Raw genomic sequence first — 14,079 nt, forward strand, 5'->3', positions numbered from 1 at the left:
AAATGTCCTTCCCCAAGCACGGGGATACTGAAGGGAAGGTGTACTCAATTTGAGTCCAGGATGCAATGACCTTCTAATATTGCCTGTGGACGCTGAGATTGACAAGTGGGTCTGCCCCAGAACACCGCCACTCTTTTCTTGTTCGGCAGAGTGCAGAGAAGTATTTCACATCGGAAACTGCCCACTCTTCAACTAAGGATACCCGCCGAGATGTCCAAAAGTACCAGCCCCCAGTTACAGCAACAAATCCCAGAAGATGCCTACTGTGAGAAACACCTGGAAACGCAACTGCTGTTCTGTGATGATGACCAAATCCGACTTTGCACCCAGTGCTTCCAGTCCCAGGAGCATGAGAATCACTCGGTGTATGGAGTACAAGAGGCTGCTGAGAATTATAGGGTAAGCTTCTTCCAGATCCCAGAGCGCTCTGGAACTCTGGCTGCCTCCTCTTATTAACTTAATTATTTGGGGGCAGATAATCTGATCCTCTAAGACCATTGCCCTTGTTTATCGAAAGATACTAGGTAAGTACCGTATTCAGACCTCCAACTCCATACTAAGAAAACATAGTCAGGGCTATTGGCCTTTCAGTTTTCTAAGGTTGGGAATCTAATTGTTCTAAAGCAATTACTTTACCTGTAATTCTGTGATCTATTTCTCCGCAGAAATTATTCCAGGAGCGATTGATTACATTGATGGAGAAACTTGAAATAGCTAAAAGCCTGTTAGCTGACGAGCAAGAAAGAATGGTGATGGTTCAGGTCAGTGCTTTTCTTAATTCTTAGGGGGAAATTACCTATAATGTTGGATACCAAATGATATAAACAAAGTCAAAAGACAAATGAAAAAGCAGGAAAAAAATATTTGAAATCCATGGGTAGGAAAAGTGTTAATTTCTTATGTGGCCTTGGATGCGTTACTTAACCTCTCACTTGGTTTCCTTAGCTTGGTTTCTTTTATACATTAATTTCTTAATGTATAAAGAGCACTTAAAAGTCAATAAGTGAAAGACTAGAAACTTAATGGAAAAATTATCAAAGAAATGAGAGTTCACAGAAAAGAAAATGCAAATATCTTTTGAACATACAAGAAGATCCTGCACTTTGCTCATGGTAGGAGAAATACAAAGTAATTGTATTAAATTTGTTAGTGAGATGGCATTTGTAACCCTTACTGGCAAAGATCAAAAAGATTGATAACAGTTTATAAAGGTATAACTGTGCTATAGGAGAATGAACACCTCATGTATTTTTGGTGGCAATATAAATCCTGAAACCATTTTAAATGGCAATTTGAAAATTACATTGAGGGCTTACCATCCATTATACACATGTTTCACTTCTGATGTCAAGCTCTATTCATATTTATCTCTATTTTGTGCCAGATATTCTAGATTTTGGATCTTCCCTTTATCAGTTTTTAAAGAAAATATCCAGTTGAAGATAGTGGGGGAGGAGAATTTCGTACCTGTAAAATTTTCAACTGATCCCTATTTTTCTTTAGCCCCAAGCACCATATATTCAACAAATATTGGTGTCCCACTATTTGCCAAGAACTAGATAGGCTAGGTGCTAGGGATTCGTAAGTGGGGATAAAAAAAAGAAAAATCTGCCCTTGTGCTACTGACTTTGTACTGGAGATAAACAAAACAAACAAAATGTATATAGTATATTACATGTTAAGTGCTATAAACTGTTTTTGAACAGCAGGAGTGATGGGGTATACTTTTAAATAAAGTGATAGGTACCTTGTCATTCAGAAAGTGTCATTTGAGAAAACGCAAAGAAGTGAGGAACTGAACCATGCAATCTTGGAAAGAATAGACTAGGCAGAGGGAAGGGCAAGTACAAAGGTCTCGAGATTGGTATTTACTTGGCTGGGACTGTGAAGGAAGTGGAGACAAGAAGATAAAGGGGCCAAATCATGTGGGCAGTAGACTTTGAAATAAGGAAACCACTGGAGAGTTTTGAACAGATGAGTGGCATCTCATTTCTATTTTCACAGAAACACTAATTGCTTAAGTGAGAACAGACTGTCGGAGGGTAAGAATGGAGGTGGGGAAATCTGAATGGGGATTGTTGTAGTAATCAAGGACAGGTGATGGTAAACTGGTGGGGTAGTAGTTGAGGGGGTAAGTGGTCAGGTTCTTGATTCCATTGAGTCTCATGAGTTTAAATATAATTACTAAGGTCATTATTCCCAATGTATATCTCTAGCTTAGCCTTCCAAATAATACTTTCATGTCTATCTTTCTACTGGAAATCTCTCTTCACATGGCTAATTGACTCATCAAAATCAGCATACCCAAAACTCAGCTCATACATTTCCCACCTCTGGAATCTATCCCTTTCATAGTTTCCTTTCCTGTGTTTTGACAACTCCATTCTTCCAGTTGCTTAAGGCTAAAAACCTTGGAGTAGCCCATTGAGTCCTCTCTTCTCATGACCCCTATTCAAAGCATCAGCAAATGTTGGTTATGCCTTTCAGTGTTTCTGGTTTCCTTCTCTTTGGTCACTGAGGATGTAGATTCCCCAGTTCTCTAAGTCAATTAATATTCCTTCTTTTGCGTTTCATGTTCTAATTTGTGCTGATGTCTTGGTTGATCTTGACTCTGAAATTTCCTTTGTCCTCACACTTTTTATTTCCTTGTCTTTATTTTGAAGTTAAAGATGGAAAGAGGTAAACATTTATGATCAATCTGTGGTGTTTAACCTGGAGTCTATTATATCTATATCTATGATGAAGGAAGAGGAGCAGAATTTTAAAGAGATGCTTGAGTCTGAAAATAAGATGATGTTTCGGTTGATGACTGAAGAGAATGAGATGAACTTCAAGAGCCTGCAAGGAGGTTGCATATTCAACCAGAACTTGAGAGAAGCCCCTCTGAGTCAAATGGTGGGGTTAGAAATAGAGAAGAAATCCCAGGAAGCGCTACAGGTGAGATGTTGAAAATAACATCCTTACAAAATTTGGGAAATGAGTGAAAGAGATGAATGTGTCAGTTCCAGAATAAGATATCCAGTGACAGTCACATATCTTTTTTTTTAAGAGGGTTTATATATTCACCTAGCAACTCTATTTCTGAGAATTTATTGCAAATGCACTTAATGCATATAAAAAGAAACATGGATAAGGGGCCACTGTAAAATTATTTTTGTCTAGAACCTGGTTTAGAGGTAGTCTTTGAAGTTGCATTAATGAAGTTCCTATCTGGGTTCTGCTATTTACTAACCTGTATGTGGCCTTGGATGCATTACTTAACCTCTCACTTGGGTTCCTTAGCTGTAAAGTGGAGATAATAATGGCCCCTGGTTCATAATACTATCGTGAGGATTGAGTGAGATAGTCTACATAAAGCTTGCTAGTGTTTGTCTGTATTGTGTACTAGGTAAGTATTAGGTATTATTACTGTAACATTTATTGATAGCAGGAGATTAGATATAAACTATATCCATCAATATGGGACTTATTATGCACATAAAATTGTTTTTCAGCATTTAGAAAAGATAGCATGGCTCTATGTGTATGAATAAGGAATGCTTTTCAAGAACATTATTTACTAAGGAAAAAGCAAGTTGTCAGATCAGCAATACAGGATAATATGCCATTATTTGTGTTCTTTAAGAAAAAACTAGCATGAACATGTACTGATGTGCCTAGGTAGAGCAAAAATTAAAAATATTGATATCAGTGGCTTAATTATTCTTGTTGATATTTAATTTTTGATTCAAATCTTTAATGAAGTAAAAAGGAAACTTTCAAAACAAAACTGCACAGTAAAAAATAAATGATATGTTTTAGGTCTTATTTGTTATCTGAATAAGCGAACTACATACACGCCATTCATGTCAACATAAATATATTGTGGCAAAGAATCAAGTTTCTGTTGAGCTGTCCTGCCTGACACAGGGATATCCTGGCGTTCTCTAATTCTGTCTGTTTTGGCGGTGTCAGGCAGTGAAGCGGGTTTTCGAAAAGATGGTTGAATTAGCAAGTAAGAGAAATTACCAGTTATTAAATAGTAATAAGGAAATGCTTCTGCAGAAACTGAACAATTTGGGGAGAGAGAACATGAATAAACTGAAGGAAAGTGAAATCAGGCTCTCTGAACATATCTGCAGCCTCGAAAAGATCACCACAGAACTAGAGAAGAAGTGTGGGGAATCCACCTTAGCATTGCTCCAGGTAAGATTCTAGGAAGAGCCTTCATTATAGTATATGAGACACGAGAAGTGGACTGGATCCATTAAGGGTCAGTTCCACAACACAATATCCATCCAATGATAGTCAACCATTCATGAAGTCTATATAGCTATTTGCCAATCACCAAAAGCATTATGAATTGTCATAAAACCATAGTATAGTATAGAGCTACCTCATGATACGAATTCTCACTTAGAACTATTAATAGTAAGTTTGAATTAAGATGTCTCTTATATGTAAATAATTGGTTAGTCAAACCATGGTACATCTATGCAATAGAATATTCTGTAACCGTAAAGAATGAAGAATCTCTCTGGGCACTAAAAAATTATCTTCAAGATATCTTAAATGAAAAAACACAGAATTGCTTTTTATTTGGTTTTATAGACTATACATCTAGACATACACTTGTTAACATTCAGACTGTCTCTGTCAAAATAAACACTCATTTTAGTGGTAACGTTGAGAAACAAGGGTGATATTTATTTGTATAGTGTTGTATATCATTAATTTCATATAGTAATGTGCATTACCTTTTCAACAAGTAAATTATCTTTTTAAGACTATCCATGTGCCTCTGCCAGGCCCATATTTGCAATGTGAGTACTCTTATTTGAGAAGCCCCTACATATAAACCCTTAGCTTCTGTTTTACAGTCAAGCCTAGTTCTAGATGGTGTGGATAGGTGTGACACAATTATGCTTAGCTCCTGACCTGGCTCCAATCACTCTCCCCAGCCTAGCAGGCCCCTTCATGTGTTTAACTCTTGCCACCCCAGTATAGAAAGCAAATAGATGGGCTGAATTGAAATGAAGAGTGTTCTGAATAAGATGGTTGAGGTGAGGTTCTATAGAAAATATTTCCATTGGAAAAATAATAATGACTTTAAACATTTTTCCAACTTTTCCTATTATTAAATTTGGTATCTGAGAACTAGCATCATGAAACTGAAGAAATTACATGGCAATCAAGTTTCATTATTAGAAGGTGTTTTCATGGGCACAACTCACAAATACCCACTAGTAACCGTGTCTCTTCTTTTCCCCCCATAGGATGCAAGATACTGTTTGCAACGGTAAGTTTTCATTTTAGAAACATTGGGTCAGAATCTATGTCTGATGTGTGAGCAGTAAAGCCAGTTAGAGATTGGGGTAGGGATAGGAGGTCATGTAATGAGATCATTCTCTAGGTAGAGGGGCCTGGGATCTGCCCACATAACTGAAATTGCCCTTTCTTTCTAGGAGTGGTGGGTCACTACTATTTGAATGTCTAGAGCCTGCCCAAATAACAGACTTGAGTTTATGCCAGATTCCAGGAATGAACAAAATGCTGAAAATGCTCCAAAGTAAGTTGACATACATCTGTGATTATATCCTACCATAAATAAAAGTAAATTCTGGAAAGCTTAAGGATATAAAAGATCGGAGAGTTTAATATGCTTAGATACAATAGATAATTATCAAGATAATAATTGCACGATCTCACGTTGAAAGGCTCTCCTGTGCAGATTCTTTGTCATTTTCCCTGACTGAAATGTAACTGCAGGCAGATTTCTCTGTTTACAAATTTTAAAACATCTTGAGGGAAAATGTCAATATGTGTAATGAAGGATTTTTATCTCCTACCACCATAGTTCTGCCTTTTCCAGAAAGTCCTGTCAATGAATTCATGCAGTATGTGGCTTTCTGAGTCTGGCTTCTTTCACTTAGTGTAAGGCATTTGAGGCACATCTTAGTTTGGTGCTGATACTGTGGTATCAGTAGATTGTATGTTTTTTTCATTGTGTGGTATTCTATTTATGAACATACCACAATTTATTCATCCTTTTGCAATTCCACGGACACTTGTTTCCAGCCTGATGCTATGAATATTTGCTTACAGATTTTTGTGTGTCCATAACTTCGTTTCTTTTAGTTGAATATCTATGCCATTTTGCATTTCCACCAAAAAGTATGATAAATTCAGTTGCTCTACATCCTTACCAACATTTGGTATTGTCATTTTTTAAATTTTTTATTAAAGCTAGCCTAATTAGGGATGTAGTAGTATATCACTTTGATTTTTAATTTCCGTTTCTGAAATGACTAATGATATTGAGCATATTTTCACTTGTTTACTTACACTTTACTATAGCTCTTTGAGGTATATCTATGAACATTTTCCCCATTTTAAAAATTGTTTTCTTGAGTTTTGTGATTTCTTTGTATTTTCTAATTACCAATCCTTTATCAGATATGTGTTTTGCAAACATTTCTCTCCATCTGTGGTTTATATTTTCATTTACCTAATAGTCTCTTTCAAAGAGCAGAAGTGTTAAATTTTTAAGTTCAGTTTATCAACTTTTTTCTTTTATGATTTGCGTTTTGTGCATCCTATCTGAGAAAACTTTTTCTATCCCAACAAAAATTTTCTCCTACAAGTTTTATAGTTTAGTTTTTATATTAGGTTTATTATCATTTAATGTTAATATTTCTATATAATTCAAGATGTGATACAGCTTCTCATTTTGTGTGTGTGTGTATGTGCGTATATATCCAGCTGTTCCAGCATCATTTGTTGAGAACATTATCCTCTATTAAAATTGACCTAGCACCTTTGTTGAAAATCAGTTGGCACATATGAGCAGGTCTATACAGACTCTAATAGAGCCATCAATCATTGTGTTTATCCTTTTGCTAATGCTGCACTGGTTTGATTGATTACACTATAGAAAGTCATAAAACTGGGCATTGTGAATTCTCCAAATTTTTTCTGTAAAAAATAATTTTGGCTACTCTATATCCTTTGATTTTCCATGTAAATTTTAAAAACAGCTTGTTGGCTTCTACAAAAAATCTGCTGTGGTTTTGATTGGTATTGACTGTATAGATCAATTTGGGGATAAAATGATATATCTTCATTTATTTAGGTGGTTTTTTATCTCTCTCATCAGTATTTTGTAATTTTCAGCAAACAAATATGCATATTTAAATGGATACGTAAGTATTTTATTTTTAGTGCTATTGTTAATGGTAATAAATAACTAATTTCTAATTTAAGTTTTATTTTTAGTTTATTGCTAGTATATAGAAATAATATAGATTTGTATACATTGACTTTGTATTTAAAGCGATGCTAAACTCACTTATTTGAACTGGCTTTCTTATAGATTCTTTGAGATTTTTTACAAAGATAAATTATGAATACAGTTAATACAGTTTTATTTATTTCTTTTCAATCTGTAAGCCATTTCTGTATTTTTCTCACCTTATTGTACTGGCTAGGACTTCCAATATGACAATGAATAGAAGTGGTGAGAAACATTTCCCTTGTTCTTGATCTAGGGAGAAAGAAAGCATTAAGTCTTTCACTTTTAAGTTTGATGTTAGCTGTGTCTTTCTCATCGTTGCCTTTCACCAAGTCGAAGTTCCCCTCTATTCCTGTTTTGAGAAGACTTTTTATCATGAATGGATGTTGTGTTCATTTCTAGATTATCTATTTGATTCTTTGTCAAGTCCACTTAGCCTTACTTTTCATTTTCCTATATCCTGTAGATATTTTTAAGTTTGTTTTCCTTTTTTTTTTCTTCAAACATAGTAAGTAAAAGTTATTTTAGAATCCATGCCTGATAATTCAAATACTATTTAGTTTCTTCAGATTTATTTCTGCTAGTCTCACTCAATAGTGCTTCCTTACTTTGTGAGGGTGTGGTTAATGATTTTCTTAAATGGGTAAGCTTTCCTTTTTTCCTTAGATATTAATTTTTAGAAATTCTTTGAGGCCAAGAATGAAGGTGTGCAGTCTTCCAGAAAGAATTTGCATTTGTTTCTGCCAGTCTTCTGGAAATACTAGGAGCCTGGGGCAACTTAAAACTTAAAATTCAAGGCTTGTGGCTTTTAAAACCACTCTGATAATGACAGGAATTGGGCTTCAAGTCTAGAGATTTAAATTCATTTGGCATTAAAACTTGCTATTGGATAAGATGTTAAAGTAAGAAATAAATAACCACTTCAGGTTTGTGGCTTAATCAACTAACACATTAGTGTGCTATTAACTAAAAAGTATAAAAGTGGAAAGGATACGTTTGGGAGTTCCATTTTGGACACAGTATGTTTGAAATAAATGCCTGTTCTGTGTTTAACTGGTATTTGGCAGCTTGTTTCTGAAATAAGTCATGAACATATAGAAGATATTTAAAATTGAGGCTAAATGAACTCACATAGTGGGGAGGAGTACACACAGTAAGAAGAAAGACTCAGTACTCAAGCCATGAGAAATCACAATATTTAGAGGTAGAAAAGAAAGAGATAGAGAAGGAACAGTCAGAGAGATGTGAAAACAAGTATCACCTTCAAGTATAAGAAATCACACTGAGCTTTCTTGTTCTCAGCTTGATTTTTCTGCAGGATTCTCACAGGTTTTCTAGCCTCTGCTGATATATTCTCATTTGATTTACTCACTGTCAAGAGTCTGCTGGCAACAGTTTCTAGGCATCCATCACACTCTGGTGATATTTAATATGAAGAGAGCAATTCAGTCATGGGAAGAACCATGAATGAACTGCTTTATTAGGAGACTCCAATGCTTCTGTCTGTTCCAGGCTTGGAGAAGATAGTCAGGGGCGTAGAGTTGGGTCCCAGGTGATGTCCGGCTAGGAATGGATACCAGGACATTTTTACAGCCTGCTAAAATTCCTTTCTGGTTTGAAAGGTACTTCTACATCTCGTAGTCCATTGTTTGTTTTGTTCTTCTTCCTCAGATACACTGCATCTTCTTCCATCTTATTGACTTCATTCCTCTGTGATATCCATTTCTTGAAACAAAATTTAGAAGTTCCTCATCCTAGATTCTCTTAGATTTCCTCTTCCATATCTGTCTGAGACTCCTGTCCACTGCATATTAGAAATCATCAGTCTCTAGCACTGGTTTTGGCGAACCCCTAGGTTAAATAAATTTCTCTCTCCCTGCAGGAACTATAACTTTGGATCCTAAAACAGCTCATCCCTGTCTTGTCTTATCTGAGGATCTGAGAAGTGTAAGACTCAGAGATGTTCAGCAGGATGTACCAGGCAACCCAGGGAGATTTGACTTCAGAGCCACTGTTTTGGGTGGGGAGAGTTTCACCTCCGGAAAGCACTACTGGGAGGTAGATGTACAAAAGACAACAAAGTGGCAGTTGGGTATATATGAAGACCCTGCTAGCAGAAAGTGTGATGTGCCCAAAGCTTCCATAGATAAAGTCTTACTCATGGGCTTCATGGTGGGAACCGACTGGACCTTCTGGGTCTTTCCGCCTTTAAAAAGGGTCTCCTTGGGAGAGCAGATGCACAAAGTTGGAGTTTTCCTAGACTATAAGAATCAGCAGATATCATTCTATGATGTGACAAAGAGACTCCTCATTTACAATTTCTCACATCTTGCCTTCCAAGGAGCCCTGAAGCCTATATTTTCTCTTTGTATCCCAAATGGGGGCACAAATTCAGACTCTCTTAGCATGTGCCTCCCGGATGTTTCTTCTTGTAATGGTAGTATTAGCCCTCAGTCTTCTTTGTTGTGAAATCTAAAACCACAAGATGCCAGAAAGTTAAGAGCATAACTTTGTAAAATAATTTATATTAAGTAATCCAATAAAAGATTTCTAGCCCTTGAGTTGGAACCCAGTGCAATACCCCCAGAGCCTTTGCATTCATGTGGCTTTCCATGCCTCTTTAGTGGAAGAGAGAGGCTACCTGTAAGCTGAGTCTTAACTGAAGGACCCCATCATAATTGGAACAACAAAAATATATGTAGCATAAGATTGGGAAATCGGAGAAGAAAGAGTCTGGGATCCTAAAGACTAGATTATGACTCTACAGCTATTTCTGAAAACAGAGTTAGGTATAATCAGGGCTTTAGATTTGGGAATATGATCATAGTTCCATGCAGGATGGAGACACCTTATACTGATCTTATTACTGGCATTGAGGCATCTTATTACTGACTTCATAACATTTATAGTTCCAAATAGAGGACAACTTAATTTCCCTGAATATTTTATCTGGGGGAGTGGTAGATGTTGAAAAAAAAAAAAAGAATAGTTTAAAATTATTCAAGTATTCTGATTTTTTTAGAAAAAAATACTAGATGTCTTAAAAGAAGTCTGATAGTGCAGTGCTTTGAAACATGTAAGTAATATTGTCTTGTATTAGCTCTCAGCTTTCTCTATTTCTCTACTGGTTAACGTTTTTCTACGGCCTTGTTCAGGCACGATCATACAATGCTGAGGAGAAGGTGGCATCATACTTATAGAGGAGTCACATTTTATGTGAAAGGCTTATCATACTTTATACACTTTAATATTTGTAACAGCCTGTGTGTATGTATTCATCTTATTACTCAAATGTAGAAACTGAGGCTCAGATGTGATTTAATTTTCCTAAACTCACGTAGCTTTTAAGTATTAGGTTGGTACAAAAGTAATTGTGTTTTTTGCAACTATTTTCAATTGCAATATCTAATAAGTAACAAGGATAAGGAATTAAATCTGGATCATCATATCAAAAATAAAGCTCTATCTTGAATACTATTGCATAGGAACCTATTATGTAAGCATGACTAGATAGGATAGTGGTCCAATTTTCTAACTTCCTATAGGAAGTGGAGGAAGCATATTATTTATACTTCTCTCTGTAGATATACTCTGTATGTGTTGTGGAGCCTATGTTCTTTAGGATGGATAAAAGGGCACAAAATGCAAATATAAGAAAATTGCTTCTGTTGTGGCCTGAGAAGGGATGTAAACCTTATTTGATTGACTATTTGGAATTATCAAAATTTTCTATTAAAACATCATCTGGATAATCTGTGTGTGTATGTGTATGTATGTGTGTCGGTGTAAGCTTAGAAAGTCTGCACATCTTTATACCCAATTACAAGAAGACATGGAGAAAGTAGCCCTTATCTGAGGTTAGGTGAGTTGGAAGTGAGATAACTATTTGAAACACTAAGATTAAGAACTCAGAGTGATGGCTTTCAAACCCTTTCCCCATTTCCTGAGGAAAAGAGAATGATTTATTATATAGAGAAATATGAGACTTTAGTAATAATTGTCTATATGATTCTGAATCTTCACCCTCATCTTGAATCAAATTTCTCCTGCTTCGGCAACTTGACTATTAAGAACTATTTTCCAAAACTTAAAAACTAAAAGAGAATACAGCATTTCCTTTCAATGTCACTCTGGGACCTTGTCTAATAAACACACAAAGATTATTTAAATTCTCTAGAAAATTGTACCTGTATTTGACTTTGGTATTTGCCATCTAATGAGAACCCACAGACTGAAGTTACCTCTTAACTTGAAGAATTATCTGATAGGAAAAAAAAAAAATCCCAAAGGCTTTGGTTTTATTCTCCTGTAGAGTATTAACCACTTTTGTATCTAACCTAGGCGATCTTATTTTAACATTCTTTTATAGTCCTAGTGATACGTATAAAGTGCTTATTCCTCTTGAAATCAACTTTACTCTCTGATTGGTTCCCTCACTAAGAACAACTCTTTTTTTCAAAGAGTTGAGCAAAATCTTTGACACGCGTATATTTATATCTGTATGAGGATCATGTTTTTCAGCCTTTGAAAATGCTTTGACACAGCCTACTTGACCTTCTGAATAAAGATGTCCAATATATTCTTACAGTTACAGACTTTGCACATGCAGTTCCCTGTACTTCAGCCAACACTTCCCGTTTTTTGTGTTTTTTTTTGCTAATTCTAGCTCATTCTTTAAATCTTAGCTTAAGTGTCACTCCTCAAAGAAGCTGTCTTTGGCGTGCTTCATAGGATTGAATCTAGTTACAGCTTCTTATTACACAAAGCATAGTTGCAATTTTATATTTGGGTGAGTATTTGATTGCCTTCCTCACTATAAATTCTATGAAAGTAAAGATTGTGCCTGTTTTTATTTATCCTTTTATCTCTTGGTGTTAAATAGTCATAAGCACATACTTTCAGTATGTGTTCATTAAAAATTTGAGGAAAAAAGCAATAAGTAGTGTGATAAATTATAGGACTGGGTGGGTGATGGTAGAGTTTCCCATTATTGGAAGGGAGATATACCTGTGTCAAAACTAAAAAGTGAGTGAAGAATATTCAGGTAGCATGGTTCTTGCTAGGACAGCTATAATGAAGTACCACAAACTGGGTGGCTTAAGCAACAGAAATGTATTGTCTCATTTCTGGAGGCTAGAAATGTGAAATCAAGGTATTTGCAGGGATGGTTCCTTCTGAAGACTGTTCCATGTCTCTGTCCTAACTTCTGGTGGTTTGATGGCAATCTTTGGTGTTCTTTGGCTTATTGCTATACCATTCCCTTGTCTACCCCCAGCTTCACTTGGCATTCTCCCTATGGCTCTGTCTCTTTACATGGAATTTATTTATTTTTTTATTTGGCACCACTAATATTGGATTAGTGGCCCACCCTTCAGTATGGGATCGTTTTTAACTTAATAATGATTTGATTTCCAAATAAGGTAACATTTTGAGGTTCTGGGAATTAGAATTTTAGCATATCTTTTTAATTTATTTTGATGTTAGGGATAGTGGGGACAATGACAATTAAACCTATAGCAAATGGGTTGGTGTGAAAATGGTGTTCCATGTTACATCAGCAGGTTTGCAAATTCTCTCTATGCTAAAATCACCTGAGGAGTTTTTAATATCCAAGCCACCTTCCCACACCAATTATGTCAAAATCTTGGCTTGGAACTCAGGCATCATTTTTCCAACCTTCCTGGATGATTACATTATATAACGAAGATTAAGAAAAAAAAATTGAAGCAGGAAACAGAAAACAAAAGTTAGTTTGGTCAGTGGCTATAGCCTTTTGTGTGGCTTGCCATTGAAGTCATAAGATGTATAAAGACTTGGGGATAGTGCTGGAAGGTGGACTGTTAGTTTGCAGATTAGGGTGAGTTTTGCATACTGCCAGTTATGAGCAAATGTGCTTGGTTCATATGACTGGGATTGCCAGTCAGACTGCTACTTTAGGAGGATGGCTGGGGTTAAAGTATAACTGGAAGTTTCATAGTCTCCGACATCTGGGCCAAGTAAGACCTAGGGTATCTTGGGCCATCAGAGGAGACTCCAGTGATTTGTAACATTTAGGATTATCCCACCAGACTGGGGAGATATCTCTACCCTTAAAACACTTTGCATATGGTAAGTTTTTGCCCAGGACACCTTTAAGTAAAAAGTCCAGTTTCACTCTATAATTGGGAATAGTGCTCTGTAAATGCATAGAGAAGTCAAACTGAGATTTTTTATAGCTGAACTACTGACACATGTCTGGATTATAAAGAATTAAGGGAGTCTAACAGCTCATACCAATCCAGACTCACTCATACCTTCAGTTGAGAATCAGGGCAGTCTGCCTGAAATAATCTATCTGGGGTGAAAAAGAAGGAAAGGTAAGGAACCTCATTGCAGTTCATTTCCTTGGTCTTGTACAAAGCAAGAAAAGGATAATGAGGAGACAAAGAATTCAAGGGTGATGAGGAAGTAATTTGAAGCTCTAATTTCTTGATTCCCTGTTTAGAATGTGATAAACATGATATATTGGTATATTAAAGTTAAAAAGCACATAGATGGGGAATGGGAAAAAAATGGAGAAGGTTGAATTTTAGTTTTGTCTTGACAATTTGGAAAGTTAGCATGAGACTTGAACATTGCTTGAAGAGAACCAATGTGAGATTGGAAATTTACCCCATGTGAGAAGAAGGCATTCTGTATAACAACAATAGATGAATGCTGTAGAATGATAAAAAAAAAAAAGGGGGGGGGGTGTTGAAATTAAATAACTTAAGTTTGTGCATATGTTGTCTGCAAAGTAAGGTTCTGAATGCTTTATATGTACTACCTCA

At 35.9% G+C, this 14,079-nt stretch overlaps 1 protein-coding gene across 1 annotated transcript; it reads left to right on the forward strand.

The window, feature by feature from the left end:
- The first annotated feature begins 210 nt into the window (after positions 1 to 210).
- On the forward strand, positions 211 to 10,133 carry TRIML2 (tripartite motif family like 2). Its single transcript, XM_019712308.2, has 7 exons — positions 211 to 399; positions 666 to 761; positions 2,746 to 2,937; positions 4,045 to 4,185; positions 5,256 to 5,278; positions 5,448 to 5,548; positions 9,153 to 10,133. The coding sequence occupies exons 1-7, from the start codon at positions 211 to 213 to the stop codon at positions 9,737 to 9,739; spliced, it is 1,329 nt and encodes a 442-aa protein (XP_019567867.2). The 3' UTR covers positions 9,740 to 10,133.
- Positions 10,134 to 14,079: the final 3,946 nt, after the last annotated feature.

The sequence above is a fragment of the Rhinolophus sinicus genome, linkage group LG04 (genome assembly GCF_036562045.2).
Source record: "Rhinolophus sinicus isolate RSC01 linkage group LG04, ASM3656204v1, whole genome shotgun sequence".
Classification (NCBI taxonomy): domain Eukaryota; kingdom Metazoa; phylum Chordata; class Mammalia; order Chiroptera; family Rhinolophidae; genus Rhinolophus; species Rhinolophus sinicus.